Source organism: Trachurus japonicus, unplaced genomic scaffold, assembly GCF_045865225.1.
Source record: "Trachurus japonicus isolate A0001 unplaced genomic scaffold, Traja_1.0 AP029984.1".
In the NCBI taxonomy this organism is placed as follows: domain Eukaryota; kingdom Metazoa; phylum Chordata; class Actinopteri; order Carangiformes; family Carangidae; genus Trachurus; species Trachurus japonicus.
Window position 1 is genome coordinate 43,426 of NW_028220117.1, and position 20,362 is coordinate 63,787.

At 41.2% G+C, this 20,362-nt stretch overlaps 1 protein-coding gene and 1 long non-coding RNA gene across 2 annotated transcripts in view; both read left to right on the forward strand.

Annotated features, from left to right (window-relative positions):
• The first annotated feature begins 556 nt into the window (after positions 1-556).
• Positions 557-1,169, forward strand: LOC146960801 (uncharacterized). The gene is made up of 3 exons (XR_015035361.1): positions 557-679; positions 899-969; positions 1,091-1,169. It is a non-coding gene; the product is annotated as an uncharacterized LOC146960801 (long non-coding RNA).
• Positions 1,170-1,269: 100 nt separating this feature from the next.
• LOC146960802 (interferon-induced very large GTPase 1-like) overlaps positions 1,270-20,362 on the forward strand; it is a 30,315-nt gene continuing 11,222 nt past the window's right edge. Inside the window, exons 1-2 of the mRNA XM_085772048.1 lie at positions 1,270-1,579; positions 1,819-2,079. Coding sequence (XP_085628174.1) covers positions 1,270-1,579; positions 1,819-2,079 — 571 coding nt within the window. The remainder of the gene's footprint in view (positions 1,580-1,818; positions 2,080-20,362) is intronic.

Genomic DNA, 20,362 nt, shown 5'->3' on the forward strand with positions numbered 1-20,362 from the left:
GGTGTGTCTCAACCATGAAGAGATTGTTAATTTTAAATTTTTGTGGGCACGCTCTTTGGCATGGGTCTGTTACAGAAATTGATTTTATTTTTGAAGTGATTAAGAAGTCGGCCAGTAGGTGCTGTTTTTGATGTTGTGTCATGTGCATAGTAAAGTGGTGAGTGATCTAAGGGAAGATGATCAGATGGCGATGCTGCACAGTGGTGTCTTGATGCGTTGTGGTTGTTCAGCGGTCGTTGGTGTTGACCTACTGTTGCACAATAGTGGCCTTGCATTTTTTACATTTAATTTTTTTTTTTTGGGAGGGGGGGATGGGTTGAGGGTGTTACTGCTGGCCCTGACTGAAAGGCCACCGCACGCTACCGCGACCAAGTAAAAAAAAAATGTAGTCCGCACCAAAGCAAGTGAACTATCGGACTTTCCTGGTGTGAATACGCCCTTAAACTGACTGTTAAATTTTGTTTTCGTTAAGTGCCATGCCCTCTTTCAGGAAAATGAAACTGTGCCTCCACGCAGCAGTATAAAGGGAGAAGCCTGAAGTTTTGCATTGTCATTTGCAGGGTGTGGTACATAAAGTTCAGACCAAAGTCTTAACCTTACACCATGTTGTACAAACAGGTGATATAAAGGCCTGGATAAAAGGATGTTGCTGTTTTGGATTGGATCTGAATTACAAAAGGTAAGTTGCTGTTCCATTGGATTTTTAAATAAAACAGAATAGCTACAATAGTATATTTCCATTTTACTCACCTAGATTTCATGTTTTAAAAAAAACATATGACTGTAATATAAATTACTATGCACTGTGCTTTCATCTGGTTTTGGGTATGCTTTTTGCTGCATGATTTCCTATGGTTAAAGTATAAGCTTGTTTGTTGTTGCTGTTACTTGTGAGAAGCAGAGAGGATAATCTGGACCACGTGTGAGATGACTGAGAGTGCACCCACAATGGATAACTCACAGGAGGAGGTAAGGAAAACATTTATACTACAAATCATAAAATGACATGCAGTGGTCTAATCAGATATTTAATTGATTGTATTGATTTATTTGATTAAACATGCTTACTTTTCTCATTTATCATTATAAGGACTTTCATGATGCACCTGACGAGTTCCATGAGCTTTATTGTGAGGAGGGAGAGTCTGCTGCAGCACGACTGTCTGACTGTACGTGAGACTGATCAAAGTACTGAAGTGCAGCCTGAAGCTTGAGATGTTTAGTAGAAATAAATCCCACCATGTGTAAGAGTAAAAAAAAACTACAGCCATGTTGGAATGTGGAGACACTGACGTGTATCTCTTCTCTATGACAGATGTTCTGCCACCACCAGAAGTAACAGTTCTCTATTCAGACACTGAGACTGTTTCTCTTGGCCTGACACCCACTGATTCCTCTGATCAGTATAGACTTAAAATCGATTACTCCTGTAAGACACAAAGAGGCAGACTGATCAGAGAAGACTCCAACACTGTAAAGTTTGGCGGACTGAATCCTGGGACTGAATATACTTTCTGCACCAGAAGGATATCAAAAAATGGAAATCAAAGTGAAGCAGTCTCTGTATCTGTCTTTACAGGTGAATATGAAATAATTTAATGCTGCTCGTATAAAAATCAAAAGACGTATTACTTCCACTAAGGGTTGCTTTCAAGTTGTTAGAAAGGCTTGTGCCAAGACTTTTATAGAGATGACAAAATGTACATATTTTGACTATCTATCACCTCCTATCTTTGACAGTTGTAACACTTTCAAAATGTTGCCAAGTAAAGAGAGAATTTGAATTTTCAAATGAAACATTTTTTTTTATTTTCACAGAGCCTGTCCCTCCTGGGAGGTTAACAGTCTCTGATGTCAGCAGTGAGTCACTGTCTCTGCAGTGGGACACTCCTGCTGGTGAAGTGCAGAGCTACGTTGTGACATGTTGCACTGAGGGAGAAACTGTGCAGGAGTTGACAACAGATTCAAACACTGTTACCTTCAACAGCCTGAAGCCAGGAGTGTGTTACTCTCTCCATGTTTCTACACAACTGAAGAATGAGAGAATAAGTGAGCCAACTAGAACAACTGCCCACACAAGTAAGTAAAAGAAAAACATTATTGTGAAAAAATATGATGCAATCTTTAAAGGGACAACGAGGAGTTTCTATTTGGTTATAAAAAAGTCTCATGTTAATGTGGATGAATCTACGCTACCCACACTTGTTAATGGGCCCATTTTCGATAAATATATTGTTTTGTCGTTGTTGTTGTTTTTTAACGCAGCTGAATGGCCGTTTATGGTCGGAACTACGACGGTAACTGAACCTCTTTGAACCTCTGACTTTAATTCTTGATGAATGAAAACATGAGTCTGTCTTGCGCCGGTCAAAGAATTTTACGGTGCACACGGAGGGTCATAAATGTAGTGTGAAAACGCTTTGCTTTTCCAAAACTCCTCGTTGTCCCTTTAAATTAAATCATATTACAAGAATCACATCAGAGGAAATAACCTACACCAACTGGTAACTAGATTCTGCAGGTAGCCTATAGAAGGGTAATAAAAGCAAATACTATTACTTTGACCTCAACTGTTTCCTGGTGCCTTCTGACCGCCCAGCAACCAACACAGCTCACAAAGTGGTGAAACAGCTCCCCCTACTGTACAATATAGGCACAGACAGCAGGAACAATAATAACTACCCAATATTACAGTCACAACTACTAAAACATTTATTGAAACCTTCTATGTTTTTCTCAAAACACAAGCCAATGAGTTTCTAACTAACTGTTCTGTAGGGTCTCCCCATAGAAACTCATGTAGTGGTATCACCCAGATTTAAACAGCTGATGACATTCATGTAAAGATGTTATTTTATTGTTGTCTATGGCAATGTTACAGAGGGAATTGGTAGGCTAGGCTTACAAGGTACACCTTCAAGCTTTCCTGTCCTGATTGGAAATTGACACATAAAGATGGACATTTTTGATTTCTTTAGACAAAATTGATATGCAAAGATCGTATTTTCTGTTATGCGAAAACATAGAGATTTGACATTTTAAAGGACAATTCCAGGCGAATTCAACTCGGGGGTGTATTTTCCTATCATTTTAGGTCTAAAAGAAGGAATCTGAAGATTTTCAGTTTAATCGCTCCTGTTTTGCGGTAGCTGCATCTGTCCCCGCATCGCCACGGCAGCAATGAATGGGAGTGGATGTAAGTTCCACTGTTTAGGCTGTTTACAGCCCTCAAAGCCGCAATTTTTTTCCCACAGACAGCGTCAGATGGCTACTCAAACATGCACCGAGAAGTTTATTTACTTTAAGCAAGCCGACATGTTTGTAAAACTAGATCTAATTCAAAGTCTCCCGGAGTCTCGCGCGAGCCCGAAGTTGCAGTGCTGGTGTATTCAGGCGCAGTGGGAGCTACCGTTTGTGTCATAAACACAGGAATATCAACTCTTGACTTGCTTCAAGTGTACATTTTTTTCCACAGACAGCGTCAGGTGGCTATTCAAACATGCGCTGAGAAGTTTTTTTTACTTGAAGCAAGTAAAGAGTTGATATTCCTGTGTTTATGACACAAACGTTAGCTTTTCCCATTGCATGTGAACACACCGAGCACAGCAACTGGGTCTCGCGCTGTCGTAATAAATAAGCTCGTCCTTTGGGCCGTGAACTTATCCGACATGTACTTTAAAGACTCCAATTAAAACGCTGACCAAAGATGGATCCGACATAGAGTTGTCTTTTATTTACTCTTGAACAGAAGTAAAGTAAAAGCATACACCCCGAGTCACTTACAAAATACAAAGTACACGAAAAAGAGTTTCGACAGGAACAAACAAAACGAAGTGACTGACTTCATATCATCAAGGTGTGGTTTATATACTGGTGGGCATGTGCTGATCTCAGTATTTCTCACTCCCACCTGTTGAGGTCTGATCTGCTGACTGTGCACTTTATTCTGTGACCTTGGTTTCACCCTGATGCTTTTCTCCGGATGTGTACCACTTTACTAGCCTTATTTGGACTGTTACCATAGACTTCCATGCACTAAGCGCACCTCCTCGATCCTTGCCTGGTGGCCATTCTATGTAAGTGCGCCGGAAGCCAAAACTACTAGCTCAGCAGAAAGTATTATAAGGGTCATACATAGTTCACATCCATCTCTGTTCACCACTATCGCCTTGGCCTCCTTCAGATCCTGTTGAAGTGCACACTCTCATCCATTAGGTGGTGCTAAGGAGCATGTTGTAATTTTGGAGATCAAAATGGCTGCCAGTAGTGATAATGCAATGTTGAAATTAAGCAATATAAGAACACAAAATAACTATACTTTAACTGTTCAAACCCACACAAAATGACATTAAATGTAATGTAGTCATTATTGAAATAATAACATAGTTCATACGTGATCTTTAAAGGTGGCATAACACTCTGTTCACTGGTCTTGTTGTTATCAAATTTTTATGTCATTTCCCATAGAAAAATGCCACCACATTCCCTCCTTTGTGACTTGATAAGTCACACTTAAATAAATAGTTAACCCGAGTTGATTCAGACATGTCAGTCTAAGTGTAGACATGGATTCTTCCCTAAGTTAACATAATGCAAACATAGAAGTCTCCTCAAAACATGATGCATGATGTCAATTACATGTTTCTCCTCAAGGTTCTCAAAATTTAGTTACAAGATTATAATCCTTTAATAAAAGCAAGCAAAATATAGTACTTGAAATCTGTATTGAAACGTACAGAAAAAATAAAAGCATGAGGAACATTACAAAACACTTCTCTAAATATGCCTTGCATTCGATCTTGAGAATATCAACCTTCACTGAAGAACTCTATTGCTTCTTTGGAGCCCGTCGGCCCTCCTTTTTGGTGATAATTTGCTTCTTGATTCTCACTCTCTCCACGGTTTGCCTTCTCACAAGCAGTCATCCTCTGAGTTGTAAATTCAGCGACTTCCTCATGAATTGATAGAGTTGATGGGCGTGGCCCTTTAGATCCCACACTGCTGTTGTTATCAAACAGTGTGGATGGTGTCTCTCCGTAGGCTGCTTCATCCAGTAACCTTCTTTGTGCATATTTTGGTCCAGCGTTCCCCTGGCATAGTTGGTTCTCCTCGGCATGGGAGATTGAAGGTCTCACTTGGTCCCAGCACGTTGAAGACTCCGGTTGGTCATATGCAGGTGGACCCTCATTGTACATGCATCCATCTGATGGTAGTTGGTTTGGCCACTCTGATGCATTTGATGGACTGCATCGCACTGGATACTTTATCAGCCATGTCAATCTATATGGATGACACAAAAATATTGCTTAAGACATCACTCCACCTTCTAGGATTATTTGCATAATCCTCCTTCTTGTACGACATACTTTTCTCCTTCTTATAGAGTCTGATCTTTCTTCATATTTGTCAATATCTTTTAAATGCTTCTGTTTCATGTTTAGGCACAACTTTGTGAGTGCTAAATTTTGGTGCTTCTTTATAGCGTATTGATATTATTTCTACTCTACTTCTAGTGAATAAAGGCAACGTTTTTCTTTAGGTCGACAAGATTATATCTATATGTCATAACAACCCAATTATAATGTACAGTAAAGTCTTCATTTATTTTATGAATGTTAGTACTCACATTTTTCACATTTCATATCTTTCAGATAAATTCCATACGGCTGTGACATGAAAGGATAGCCTTCAAAATGTACTGATCTACGACTATACTGTATGAGGATTTTTATTCGTTTGTTTACTAGAATCGGTCCTATAGGGGCAATTGATTCAAGATGGGCTACAAATTGTATTATGTTTCTTTTCTGATTTTGTTTTATTTCTTCATCTGGTTCGTTTCATATTTATACATTTTGCAGATTCACTTCCATGTCTTCATAACCTTGATTAACAATTCTTATTAGAAATTTTCTCGTAATTACCTTAGTTGTCTTATTTACCATAATTTTAATTATTGGAAGTGCATAACACAATACAATGGTGATTATCAACATCAAGATTCCAATTATCATTCCTGATATCTGCAAGATCTTTTTCAGGACAATTTGTCAAACAAATTTTCTTCTATAGTGACAGGTTTTGTGTTCCAATTAGAATTTGCAACATGTTTGTCTCTAAGTCTTTTCATTATTTTCAATATTCGGGTCAAATTACCATTCTCGCCTGTACGTAAAGATATAACAGTACGGCAGTCTGTTCTTTTGACTATTTGTTTCATTTTGTTTTGGTTTAGCATTGCTCCCAGTGAGTCTTAAATCTCCCTGCATTTTTCTGTGCCAATCTCTGGGAACATCTCTCTTTCTGTAATTTTTCCGGGCTGTTTGATGTCCTGCAGGGAGGCGTGGCCTTCCCTTCGATTCCTTTGTGATTGGTTCTGTCCCTGCGGGGCGGCGTCGCCGTCCCCTTCTGGTCTGGGCAAGTCACTTGACGCTCCAGGTGGTTCTTCTGTTTTACAGCAGTTATTAAGGTGGTACGAGAGGATCTTACCTTTTACTTTCAAAGCAGTAGATGTAACTATGGTAACTTTGTAAGGACCCTCCTTTCTTGGCTGATTCCATTTGCGTTTGAAAACTTTCAAATACACCCAGTCTCCTGGTTCAGTGTTTCAAAGCAGTTCTGGAATGACTGCTTCTCTGTGTTCCACTGCGCCTTTGACCTGTTGAGATATAACTTTATAGATTTGAGTTAGTTGTTGTAAGTTACATGTCAATTCTTTTTCACATTGTTCAAATGGGGCGGAAGAAGGGGACCAGCATCGGTCTCCCTATGAGCATTTCATGCGGTGTCAAATGTGTTCGTTTGCATTCACATAGACATTAGTGCAAGAGACAAAGCATCCATCCAAGTTAGTTTATACTGACTGTTTGCTATGATTTTTGCTAATTTTGCTATTTATCCTCTCCCTCCTTGCGCAATGGTCAATCACCATGCGCATCTTGAAATAGCAATTTTCAACAGTGCACTTGGTAACACAAAATGTCCATGAACACTTCTCCACAAACCTTTATTGGGACCGTTATGAGTAATATTAATTGCTCCACGATTAATTCAAATAGACAGTTCATATGGTTCAGCCTTATCCTGTCTGTGAGTCGGTATATATGTTGACGCTTATTCTGGACTAATACACATGCAGCTGTCAGAGCTTTAATTTCTGCCAGCTGTGCTGAACAAGGCTGATAATAATAATAATAATTATAATAATAATAATACATTTTATTTGTAATGCACATGCTGCGGTACTTTGGAGTATGAGATTAAAGTTCATAGCCCGCATAATGTCCCATTATATCTCTAAGACAGAATCCATGCACAAACAGAGCGAGGTCAGCAACAATTAGTTCGGTATATGGGTCATCACGTAGTTTCAAAAATGTGTTACAAAGTTGGATTGAAAATTCAGGTGCAAACAAGATAACGTCATATCCTGTCTTTCTAGTCTTTCAAATCTTGGATTTGTAAGCAGAGCATGTAATTGGTGTGATGTATACAGTGTGACTGGATGATCCAGATTTCTTTGCAACATATGAAATGGTTTTAGAATAGTTTTGGTTTTCCTAATGCTGGAACAGTCTGCAAATCCCTTTTTCAAGGCCTCAAATGCCGCCTCAGCGTCTTCAGTCCATTGTGATTGAGCAGAGCGATCTTTTTGCCCTGCAGCACAAATGAGTGCTTGTAATGGAGCTGCTTTAAGAGCATATTCAAAGATCCCAGGTCTGCCATACCCGTTGTGCCCAGGACTGACAACATTTGCCCCACCGTTTGCGGTGTGGGCGATTTAACTATCACTTATAATCAAGAAGGAGCTATAAGTCTTTTATTTCCACACAATCTCCTGCCAAGATACTCAACCTCCTCTTTGCAAAATTGTAGTTTCTCTTTGCTGACCTTATGACCTCCCTTTGCAAGGGCAGTCAGCACTGCTATGGAATATTGTATCAAAGTGCTATCAATATCCAGATGATTTAGATAATTAAACAGCACCCTATTAAAATTGTAGGACTATCCACAAACCCTTGGGGTAGTTGTGTGTAGGTGTACTGTTGTCCTTCATACAGTAAGTGAAGGCAAATAGAAACTGAAAGTCAGAATGTACTGGAACACTGAAAAATGCATAACATAAATCAATGACAGTGTACCTAGAATCAGCAGGTATGTTAGAGAGCAATGTACGTGGGTCAGGAACAACAGGTGTCTCGGCGTTCACAATGGAATTAATTGCTAATCATTTAGAATGTGGCTTTTTTTTTTTTTTTTTTCTAAAGGGGAAGATTGGAGCATTACAGGGACTCTTAGTTATTAGTTATTAATACTCCAGTTTCCATCAGACCTGTAATTGTGGGTCAGATGCCTTCCACTGCCTGGTGCTTAAGAGGATATTGGGCCTCATTCACGAACCGTTCTTAAGAACAAATTTGTTCTTAAGTCCTACTTACGAAGTTTTTACGAAGATTGTGGCATTCATGAATGTTTTCTTATCCAGAATTTGTTCTTAACTAAGAACAAAATCTACGAACAGTCAGGAGTATACTTACGCACTTTTAAGTGCTGAGACTTCTGCAAAAATAACCGATTTTAGCGTTTTCTTTTGTTCTGCAGTTGTATGATATTATATGATTTGAATAAGAATTATTTTCTTATCTTTTATGATGTTTTTAATAATCATATATATTAATAATAATAATTGACGAATCATTTCAGTCTCTTAAAAAACATTATAGACACTTAATTCATATAATTTTTTCCCCCCCTTTTCTTTGGGGGCGGCATACAGCTGCCGATATGATTTTTTTTTTCCTAATTGCGGGCTGCAACAGTGCACTTACTGTAAGTGTTCACACTACACACAACTGTTTTTTTTTCATATGTGATAATATGATGATATTTATGGTGGCACATGTGAGAGTGTGGTCTCTCTGATAACAACCGAAGAGCTGCATCCACGGCTGACGCTACTAAATATAAATATAAAATATAAACTAAATATAAGCCTTTTGTTTGTTTCTTTGTTTAATTCCTGCCGCAGTAGCGCCACTTCACTACTTAAGTTCTTTTTACGTTTGGAGTCTGGTGCTCCCTCCCAGATTTTCATTTGCGCATTTCAACTTTCCTTCTCACTTCACCTTCTCTGCTCAGTGCCTGTGGTCTCTGTTTGCACACGGCCCTGCAGTCTCATGCCCTTTTACGGGCATTGATGGGGCGGTTACCTATGCTAATCATATGTTAATTAGACTCACCTGGCACACGCCCTCAACTTACGAGGAGATGGCATTCATCAAGTAGGAACACAGCTGCGAACAATTCTGAGGCTTACGAACGCGTTGATGAATCTGACGTAGGGTTTTCTTAAGGAACTTCTTAAGAACAACTTAAGAAAGAATCTAAGAAGGTTCTTAAGAAGATATTGGTGAATGAGGCCCATTGTCCTTTGTATGGCAATACAACATCTTGTGTTTCATGTGTTGGTTCTGCTGACTTCACTAGACCTACATCAGTTTTTGTGTTTTGACTACAATGTTTGTGGAACCTGTGTTAATATGTCTTTGTACTCTGTTGTGAGTATCATTAGTTATTCGGTTCGGCCATTTTCTGCCTTTCTTCGTCATGTAACTAGTCCTTCATACTTTGTGCTATTTCAACAATTCAAATATCAAAATGTTCAGCCTTTTCGGGACAGGTGTGCTATGTCTTTTCTCTTTTCAACTATTCATACTTTTTGCAATATTCAACTATTTCTGATTTTTTTTTCCCCATAGAGAATGCATTGGAACAGTCTTGAAACTCTTCAAATCTTCTTACTTCTTTCAGCCTTTAAAGCGTCCACATACTTTCAGCTAGAGACTTCATTCAAATTTTGAGCTGTAGACAAACTTCTAATGTATTCATCCTGTATTTACAACTTTTTCATAGCTTGTACCCTTTTTGAGATAAATCCTTTAAAAGCACATGAGGATTTCTGACAAATTTCACACTTTTCAATGAGTGTGTATGGGGTTGGGTCAGAGTGAGTGACATCATCGTTAGAGTGAGAGGGATCGAAAAAACATTCAGGATTTTTTCTGGATAAATTGCCAGCACGGCCACAAATTAAACTCTAGACACATGATTTCCTCACCGGTTTGTAGCCACACTTGTCGTGTCTCATCTGATGTGCTCAAAACAGCAGACAGACTTACAGAATTGTCTCAGTGAGCCTAATTGTGCAGCTAGACCCGCTCCAGTGGCTCATCCACTTCAATAGAAAAGTAGGAGCTGATTTTTTTAGAAAAACAGAAATGCCCCCCTTTTCTACCTTGCGACGGCAAGAAAAGTATTTGTCCTACAAACATTTAATGCACATCAGAATGCTCAGGAAGGTCTCCTTGCCCAGATAGTCTCTACCACATTCTGATAAGAGGTACGGTTCTCTGTTTTTTGGCTGTCATTAGGAGAGCTGCGCCGAGCTCAAAACTGACTGTTCTGCTCCTGCTCTGTTGTGCAGGTGGCCATCAAGACACACACACACACACACACACACACACACACACAGTTAACCTACCCACAGTGCCACCCAGTAAAAGGTAAGCAGTTAGTCACCATGGTGCAGGCTGCCACACAGGTGTATTCAATCAGATCATTAGCACATGGAGGGGTTTTGTGGTGATCAACTATTGTACTTGTATTGTTCTGGCTATGTGCTGGTCCATAGAGTCAGAGGAGGTTGGTCCTCCTCTATTTTTTAGAGGCCAGATGAACATCAACATATTTTTTAGAAAGAGTAACTGGTTGAATTAAACCATTACCACATCATTTCATGTCTCCACCAAGTTCACTTTCCTCCTCCTCCTCTTTTTCTCCCTCCTTCCTCCCTCCTCCTCTTCTCCATCCTTCTGCCTTCTTTCTCTCCCTCTTCCTCCTCCTCTTCCTCCTTCTCCTCTTCTTCTCCCTCCTTCCGCCTTCTTTCTCTCCCTCTCCCTCCTCTTCTTCTCCCTCCTCTCTCCTCCTCCTCCTCTTCTTCTCCCTCCTCCTCTCCCTCCTCCTCTTCTTCTCCCTCCTTCCTCCCTCTTCCTCCTCCTCCTCTTCTCCCCCTTCCTCCCTCGTTCTCCTCCTCTCCCTCCTCCTCCTCTTCTTCTCCCTCCTTCCGCCTTCTTTCTCTCCCTCTTCCTCCTCTTCTTCTCCTTCCTTCCTCCCTCCTCCTCTTCTCCCTCCTCCCCCTCTTCTTCTCCCTCCTCCTCTCTCTCTGCCATTCAGCCCAATGCAATTTATTTCACAGCAGAGTAGCAGGAGCTCAACTTTTTAATTCGCTGGAATGGGCATTATACTTTGTTTGATTTCATCAAAAAATAGTCACAAGTCACAAAAAAGGTCCTCTACTTACTTGTTGTGGCTCATTTCTTTCTTTTTTTTAAAGTATCATTGAAAAATCTCACATTCATCAAAGTCTCAACCTCCCCACTCCACAGCTCTGTCTGTAGTCCAATGGGTAAGGTGGCTGCTTGCCAACCTCAAGGTCACTGGTTCAAATCCAAGAGTGGCACTCTTGTTATGTTATGTTGAATTCTGCTCCCCTCCCCCACCTTCAATTGGTTACAGGTGTTCGTTAAGCGCCACAGTTTGCAGCACATCATCACAATCAATGACAACATGTTTAGGTGTGTGCTCTCTGTGGTGAAATGGCAGAGTAAAGGTTTATTGATCATGAGGCCATGGGTTTGATTCCTGCCTCATTCATGTGGTACTTTCTGATAGAGACTTCATTCAAATTCTCATCTGTAGACAAACTTCTAATGGCTCATTTATACTCTTTTCTTTCTTTCTTTTAAGCATCATTGAAAAATCTCACATTCATCAAAGTCTCAACCTCTCTTCAGAAGTCAGTGACCTCTTATACATGGATTTCTTTTACTCTTCTCTCATTCAATCTAACTATGGTGAAGTGGTTAGGTCAGTGGGCTGATGTACTGAAGGTTGTGGGTTTAATTCCCTCCTTGGACATGTTTCTTGTATGCCATTCCGCATTTCTTTGTCAATTTATTCTGCTAATTCAGCATGGTTCAGCAATGGCTTTCAGCATTCACACCATTTCCATTTTTGGAAATGCCTTTTCTAGTTTGTTAAGTTGTGTTGTTATGTACCAATACTCTTTGCGTAAAACCCACATCATAAGCACCTATAGTTATTTTTAGATATTGTTTATCAGGTGTAACATGCACATTTCCTTCCCCAGTTGGCTCCCATTCAGTTACCTGTGATGTGACCTTCACCATCTCTCCCAGCTGATAAGATTCATGGTTTTCTCCCACTAATAGAAATATGTGAGATGATGCGTTTGTAACCTGAAACCACTGCAAAAGGTCTGCTGGAAGTTTCACGGCTGCTGCTGCTCCCTCCTTTCCCACATAAATAACATGGCTAATGAGACAAAGCTTTCTGTCATTAATTAGTACTTTCCAGCAGGCTGCATAGTCTACATTATTTCTTCATCATATAACAACGTACAATGAAGTGATAATTGAGGTTCGTTCTCTATTCCTAGATGAACTTTTATCGATGTTTTCCATGTTTCCCATTGCTTTGCTAGATTTGAGTCAGAGTCTAGTTTAAGCCAATACACAGCAGATGGTTTGTGCAGGGTTTGCAAAGGATTATGTGTTTGTTGAAGTTGCGCGATAATTTTACATGCCATAGTGTCATTTGGAAAGTCCATTCTCAACCCATCAGGGGTTTTTAGACGACATATGTCTCTTTCTAATTGTTTTTTATACAATAATGGTACAAATACTGTTTTTCCTTCTATTGTCATTGGAACCGGCTGAGTTAATGGTATTATCTGATTTTTCCCTTCAATTAAGACCCATAGTCTTAATTGATGTATCAGGCAGGGGAATATTTGAGGTGTCATTAAATTCCCCTAGGCCCCCCTATTGTTGCACATCAGCAGGCCATGGTTTTGTCGGGCAGTCTCTTCTCATATGTTCATTTGAACCACAGCCCCAGCACCTGAAGCTGACCGCATTTTGACGGGATTGAGTTTGTAGTGTTGGAGCCATTCTTCTTTTTCCACGAAGAGGTGGTCCAACTCTTTGAAAGGGCTGTCCTCTGGAACGATTGTCTTCAGGACAGCTCTGTGCTTTGGCTTCTAGTATCTTTGGGCTGTTGGTTCCGTATAATTCTTTACTGTTGGTGTCAGGGTAGTCTTGAGGTGCAGCTGCTTGCAGTTGTTCACAATCCATATCCAAGCATTCTTGTTCAGTGTCAACACAAGTCTGTGGCTCAGCTGTCCAAGGTCGCAGACTGCCGTATCTTTGAGCGTTGAGAGTCTCTTGTAACTCATCCATTTGAAGGCTTCTCAAACGTTGAATTTCATTTCATTTAGTTTGTTGAGTTTCTCTCATGATGTTATCTTCTTCTTTTATTCTTTTTAATTGTTCATCAGTTGATCTTATTATTCCATTTAATTGATCAATGTTGTCAACAGCAGCTTCATATGTTTGTAATCTTTGAAGATAATTTCTTTGTTGTGTCACAGGTGACCATTTGATTTCTCTTGCTGCTTGTTTTTGTTCTTGTGGTGTCTTTGCTTGGTGATACATTTTAATGTCCTTTTGAATTTCATCTTCTGAACTTGTATTGAATGCTTGTTGCTTAGGCTTGTCACCTTTCTTCTTCCGTACAGCTGCTTGTGTGGAGAGGCGGTGTTGTTGCATGATGCTTTCGTCATCTGACTCAGTGGCATCCGCCTTTCCTTCGTCAGAGAGTAGCTCCACCCATGACACTGTAAATTTTACATTACGTCCACCCCTCTCATCTTCCCTTGCTCTTGTTACCGGAAGTTGTCCAGTGGGTGTTTCTTTTGGACTGGTCAGGTAGGGTGGGGGCTCTGAGCACAGAGGAGGAGTCGATGGAGCAGAAAGTTCTCCTCTGCATTTCTCATTTTTTCTAGGGCCGGTCTCTCTCACAACAAAAGGCAACTGAGTAACATTTAAGATATGTTGTCTGCTCGCATGGCGAAAACATCGCAAAACCTCTCTTTCTTTCTCCCACTCGCTTTCCCTCTTTTTAATATCGACTTCTACCTCATTGCAACAGGCAGCATTAAAGGTCCCTTCTTTCGGCCACGGTAATGTCCCGTTAACACGTTTGTGCCATTTTTTCATACAGAGACGTATTTGATCTGCATAGTCTGGTTGTTGTCTTATTACCAGCTCTAACGGCGTCAACACCTTGTTCTCCTTTGCCACTTTAGCACCCATAATTACCTCTGATTCCGTTTTTAAATTTGACTCAAAATGCTGTGTGTCTATGTGTTTTGAGGTTCTTATTAACACAATAATCATTCCAACTGTAACTGCCCTGTTTCCCACTGGACTTTCCTGGGAACGACGGTTATGCTCACCCTAGGATTTATAGCTCCACTCCCTTTTTATGCCACTATCTGTTAAAGCAGATATCAGTGGAATGTTTTTGTTAATATAAGTCCTAAATAGTCCTATTTTCCGTCAGCAATCACTTACATGAAGTATTTCAGCCTAAACACGAGTCTCTCCGTCACTCTGCTCTGCTGTAACCCGAGGAGAAAATTTTCCTTGTGGGATACAAGTGTTATCCAATGAGGGGAGAGAACGGCATGAAGGGCTGTGTGTGCAGCCAAGGGATGCGCGTGAATGTGGTGACGTGGCACAAGGACCAATTGATGCCTGACAAGGGCGGGGGCTGCTAACTCATGGTGCATTCAAGGAAACTCGTACTTTGTGTTTTTCCTTCCTGTGAAGTCATACCAGTTCGATCTGGTACGAGTTCACGGGTCGGAAGTTACGAGTGGCCGTTATAGGGAACTTTCACAGACAACAGGACGGTAAAAACACGAGCTACGGGTTACCTGGAACGCTACCAAGTCGTAGTTGTGACTTGAAGCTGTAACTTACGGTTTCAAAAGCCTGCCTTGAACACAGCATTAGCCGAAACGGCCCTGCCGCTGATATCTGCTTTAACTCCTCCGGAATACCCAAGCGAGGAGTTAAAAACACACATACGCCTTAGATTTAGGATTTCTGCAGAGTTGGTCCAACAAGTAAGAAAAAAATCCTACAAGTCCAGATAATAATGTAAGTTTTTAAATGCTGTTAGTTGCCACAGCCTCTGATTTATTGCTCGCTGCTCAGTCTGTCCGTGTATGATCCCGTCTATATCTTTATATCTCTAAAAGTTAGTTCTAATCCCTCGAGTTTCTATATCATCGTCTTGACTATTTAACGTTTCATTAACTGAGTATAAAATTTATTAATCATGGAAACTTTGACTATTTATTATTCACTTTTTCAAAATCAAACCATTAAATACATTACACTTTTTATCTTAATAATCCATATGAATGCCACTAATCGAAATTCAACAAATGCAAATAATTAATTAATTAACTTTTAAATTCCGTTATTCTATGTTTAATCTGTTATTCTTTTTTGTCATTAAAACTTTTTATAAGCCTGCCACTTGTTTCTCAATAATGACCTTGAAGTGGCTGTTTCAGGCAGACAGCCGCTTTAACTTTATAACGACCTTCAAATGGCTGTTTCCAGCAGCTAGCCACGCTCGCTCAGCAACCAGTATCGTATTTTTTTTTTTTTTTTACAAAAGCTTAAAACATCATTTAACCACCGGCAACAATAACTGCGCTGATTTATTCTCAAAAAGCAGTAACAAGTTCTCAAGGATTCTTCCTGTTTTTCACTAAACCTTGGAGGCACTATGTCTGATCCTGGCAGTCAGACATGCCCACATTCACAGGTTTCACACGGCTTGTCGCCGAATTCAATAACTTTTCATACCTAAACCAGTATCAAAAGTTATTATTACAACCAACGATTTATCGTTAGTTAATTACCATCAACAACGAATGTGCTGATAAATTTAAAAAAGCAGTAACAAGTTCTCAAGGACACTTTCTGCTCTTTCAACAAACCTTAGAAGCACTATGTCTGACCCTGGCAGTCAGACATGCCTTCATACATAGGTTTCACACGGCTTGCCACCGAATTCAATAACTTTCCATACCTAAACCAGTATCAAAAGTTATTATTACCACCAACGATTTATCGTTAGTTAATTACCATCAACAACGAATGTGCTGATAAATTCAAAAAAAGCAGTAACAAGTTCTCAAGGACACTTTCTGCTTTTTCAACAAACCTTAGAAGCACTATGTCTGACCCCGGCAGTCAGACATGCCTTCTTCACAGGTTTCACACGGCTTGTCGCCGAATTCAATAACTTTTCATACCTAAACCAGTATCAAAAGTTATTATTACAACCAACGATTATCGTTATTTATCTCACTCGACTTCATGCAGCGGCTTTATGCTTTTAATCTTTTCATTCACCACACACTCCCCTTTCACTCCTCCGCAGCTCTCAGACCTCTGCCACGATCTCAGCGCCACACAGTTATTCACTCTGCCACTTCACAAAATTCACAAATCACACAGTCAAACCTTTTTACTCTGTCACGCTTATTCACTCTGTCACACGCTTATTTGCTCTATCACGCTTATTCACTCTGTCACACATGTCCGGACCATTCACTCTCACTCAGCAGTGCGCACACACACCTGCCACACCATATGCAGAGATTTTTTGCAATTACACAATGCACTGTGGACCAATTTTCTACTTTGTTTTTATATGTATGTGCAGTATGGCCACAACCATTAACTTACTCCTACTTCTAGTTTCAATAGAAATCTTCTGTACCTGACCGATTATCTACCACTAATGTGACAGATTTAATCTTAGGGCGCATTCACACTGTCCTCCTTTGGTCCGCTTTAAACGGACCAGAGTTCGTTTGCTCGGATAGTCCGGTTCGTTTGGGCAGGTGTGAAAGCTCATACGAACTCTGGTGCGGATCAAACAAACGAACTCTGGTCCGCTTGAAAACGGGGGTCTCGGTCCGTTTGCAAGTGAACCCTGGTTCGGTTCGTATGCAGTGTGAAAGCTCAGCGGACTAAACACATACGTAATGCATGACGTAGTGACGCAAAACCAAAACAGAAAGAGGAGAAGAAGAAGAAGAAACAAATAAGGTGGCGGTTGTTATTGTCAAAGTTAGAAATTTAACAGCTTCAATCCCCGATTAACTACGTTAGCATTAGTGATGTGTAACAATGTAACGAAGCACAATACAAGTCCTGTTTATATTATTGAGTAGAGTAGAGAGTAGAGATATACTTTATTTTGTTAGGTTATTTTATTGTTACCGTAAAACTTCAAATAATGGCCGAGTCCCAAATTGCCGCCGGTCCCAATTAACCGCCGGGTGTAGCAAAATATTTTTTATATTAAACGCCCATCCCAAATAAACGCCGGGTCAAACATTGTTCTATGCAAATATAGCGGGTGTCTCGAGACATTAAAGTCGGCCGAGGACCGACGAGACGTCCGCTGGTTGCTCCTGCCCGGTCTGTCCACTCCTCTCAGCCGCACTTCAGCACCTGTCCTGGGCTGCACAGTGTCGGCTCGGCTCGGCTCGCTCCTCGTTTTAAATGACTTTACTCCTTTTAAAAGTAGCGTAAACAGCCTTCTGTTCTCTGATTACTCATGCGCGTCCTATTTAGTTAGGCTATAGCTACGTTGCATTATTATTAGTTATAGACCTACTTCATTCAATCAACAAAAAAAAAACAAAAAAAAGGACGGTGGTGCGAGCCAACAGGTGCTGAAGTGTGGGAGAGGAGGGAGAGACTGGGCGTCCACAGGGCTTTTGCAACTTGCGGCGGATCAGTAAGGGCGGAGGACCGACATGACGGGGGGTCTCAGGCCTAGTCCACACGAGCCCGGGTATTTTTGAAACCGTGAACATATATTCCCGGTTGTATGTCCTGTCCACATGCAACCGCGCTTTTGGAACCCTGAAACCGTGGTTTTTTGAAACCGGAGTCCAGGGTGGGGTTTTCGGCCGGGGTTGGTTTCACCGGGTGCGTGTGGACACTGCAACCGTGATTGTTTTACTCGTTTACGTCATAGCTGCACACGTGCTGATGTAAACACTGCCAGCCCCAGAGGTTGTTTGCAGCGGTTTGCAGGTGAGCTCGCAAAAATGGAGGTGACAAAGTGGATTTTTATCACTTTTAAAAAATTTTTTTTTTTACATCATCTAAATGCTATTTGTAGGCTATAGTTTTTCGATGAGAAAAATATAACGAAACGGTCGTCAGGGCGATCCTCTTGTCAGCTCCAAACTCACCCTCAATCACAGACCACAGCTGGTTTTCCACACAGCATCATTACAGTAACAAGTGACGCTACAGATCAGCGGAGGCCGCTGCCGGTGTGTTTTTAAAATGACAGAACTACTACAGTAGCGCTGCAGTTTCTTATTCCCCACCTTGTTTGATTGAGAGCTTTTCGGGATGATTTTCATGAATGAACAGGCAATAGCCTATGTCACTGTCAGACCGGGTAGGCTACGACGGGAGGGGGGGGGGTCACTGCTGTCATGTAGTGATAAAAAAGAGCCTATGCGGAGATGAGGAACGAGCCAAAAGCCGAAAATGTATACGTGACGTCCGCGGTCGATATAAAGTGGATATGATGTTTCATTCATACATGTTTTGACAGACAACACAACAGCCAGTGATAAAGAGTTGCGCCGCACCGACAGATGTGGCTCAGCAGCCAGGTGACGCACACAGCACAACAACACAGCACACAACACACAGCACAAGAGTCAAGACACAGCGCAGCAACATGTGCAGGCTGCTGCAGCAGTGCACGTCAAAGGGACATCGCCGAAAATAAAATAAATAGGCTACACATTTTCATTAAATTAAATTATTGCATGTTTACATCCATAAAATGACCAAAAATGAACACTATAAGCGGATTTCTTGATAACGAATTATTTAAACAGCATTTGTATAGAAATGATTCCGTCCCAAGCCTTTTGATCCATAAGCGGTTTCCACTGTATTTTGATTGGTTAAAACAGCCTTCCACACGTGCATTGCGTCACTTGGTAGCGGATTTCACGGTTGCGTGTGTACGGAGTGTTTTTATTACACCACTGGTGTGGACGCGAAGCAAAACTCCGGTTTCAAAAATACCCGGGCTCGTATGGACAAGGCCTCAGTCTCCTGGTACCTGTGCGGGCCAGGACCGCGGAGGTCAGCGAGACAGAGAACGAGTCCGCCCTGGCCGTATTTACAGTAATGCCTTGAGAAACGCACGTATCATTCCACCGCCGCCTGCCGCCACAGAGTGAAGCCTCTTTCCCCAGAAGGAGGTCCAGGTTGAACACTATTAATAAACGCAGGTCCCTAATAAACGCGATTTAAGCAAATAAACGCCCGGGCCCTTATTTGGTGTTTTACGGTAGGTTGTCCGCCGTCTGTGTAGCAACAACGCCAACAACTCGACATCTCTCATCAGTCTCCGTCTTTTCCTCTGGTACCGTTTCTCCGTCCTCAGTGCAGTAGTAAGAGCGAAATGCGCTCTGCTTCGCTGCCTTACATGGTGGTCGTACTGCACGGCTTGCTGAGCCAAGTGCAATTGGTACATAAAAAAAAGAAACAACATCCCCAAAACAGCCAACTTCACATGCTGCTCCATGTTTACTGTTACCCAGCAGGTCTGTCAGTCGCGAGCGGAGTGACGTCGACTTTTGACGCTCAGAAAGTTTGGTGCGCTTGGGGCGCAAGTTTGGTGCGGTTCAGAAGTTGCAGTGTGAACGCGGAACCGAACCAAGTGATAATGCAACAATGTTGCAACTTTCAGCCCCCCAAGCGAACTCGAGTCCACTTGGTTAGGTGTGAAAGCAACCTTAAACAGGACATACACAGACAATTACTCTTCAATAGATTGAAAACAAGAGGTCAGATCCACCTTAACAGCTTCATATTACTTATTTCTAGGTTCTTTTGGAGGTCAGGTGTAGAGAATTACCTGAGAGCAGGCACGCCTTTCTCATGTTTTCCAATTAAAATCTAATCAGCAGCCGGCCGGGCTTACCTTTTTGTGTGATTTAGGAGAAAGCGTGTCTCTGCTCCCAGTTGTTCTCGTCTCAGGACTCCTCCTGGCTAGCTCGCCAATTATGTCGTAATAAATAAGCTCGTCCTTTGGGCCGTGAACTTATCTGACATGTACTTTAAAGACTCCAATTAAAACGCTGACCAAAGATGGATCCGACATAGAGTTGTCTTTTATTTACTCTTGAACAGAAGTAAAGTAAAAGCATACACCCCGAGTCACTTACAAAATACAAAGTACACGAAAAAGAGTTTCGACAGGAACAAACAAAACGAAGTGACTGACTTCATATCATCAAGGTGTGGTTTATATACTGGTGGGCATGTGCTGATCTCAGTATTTCTCACTCCCACCTGTTGAG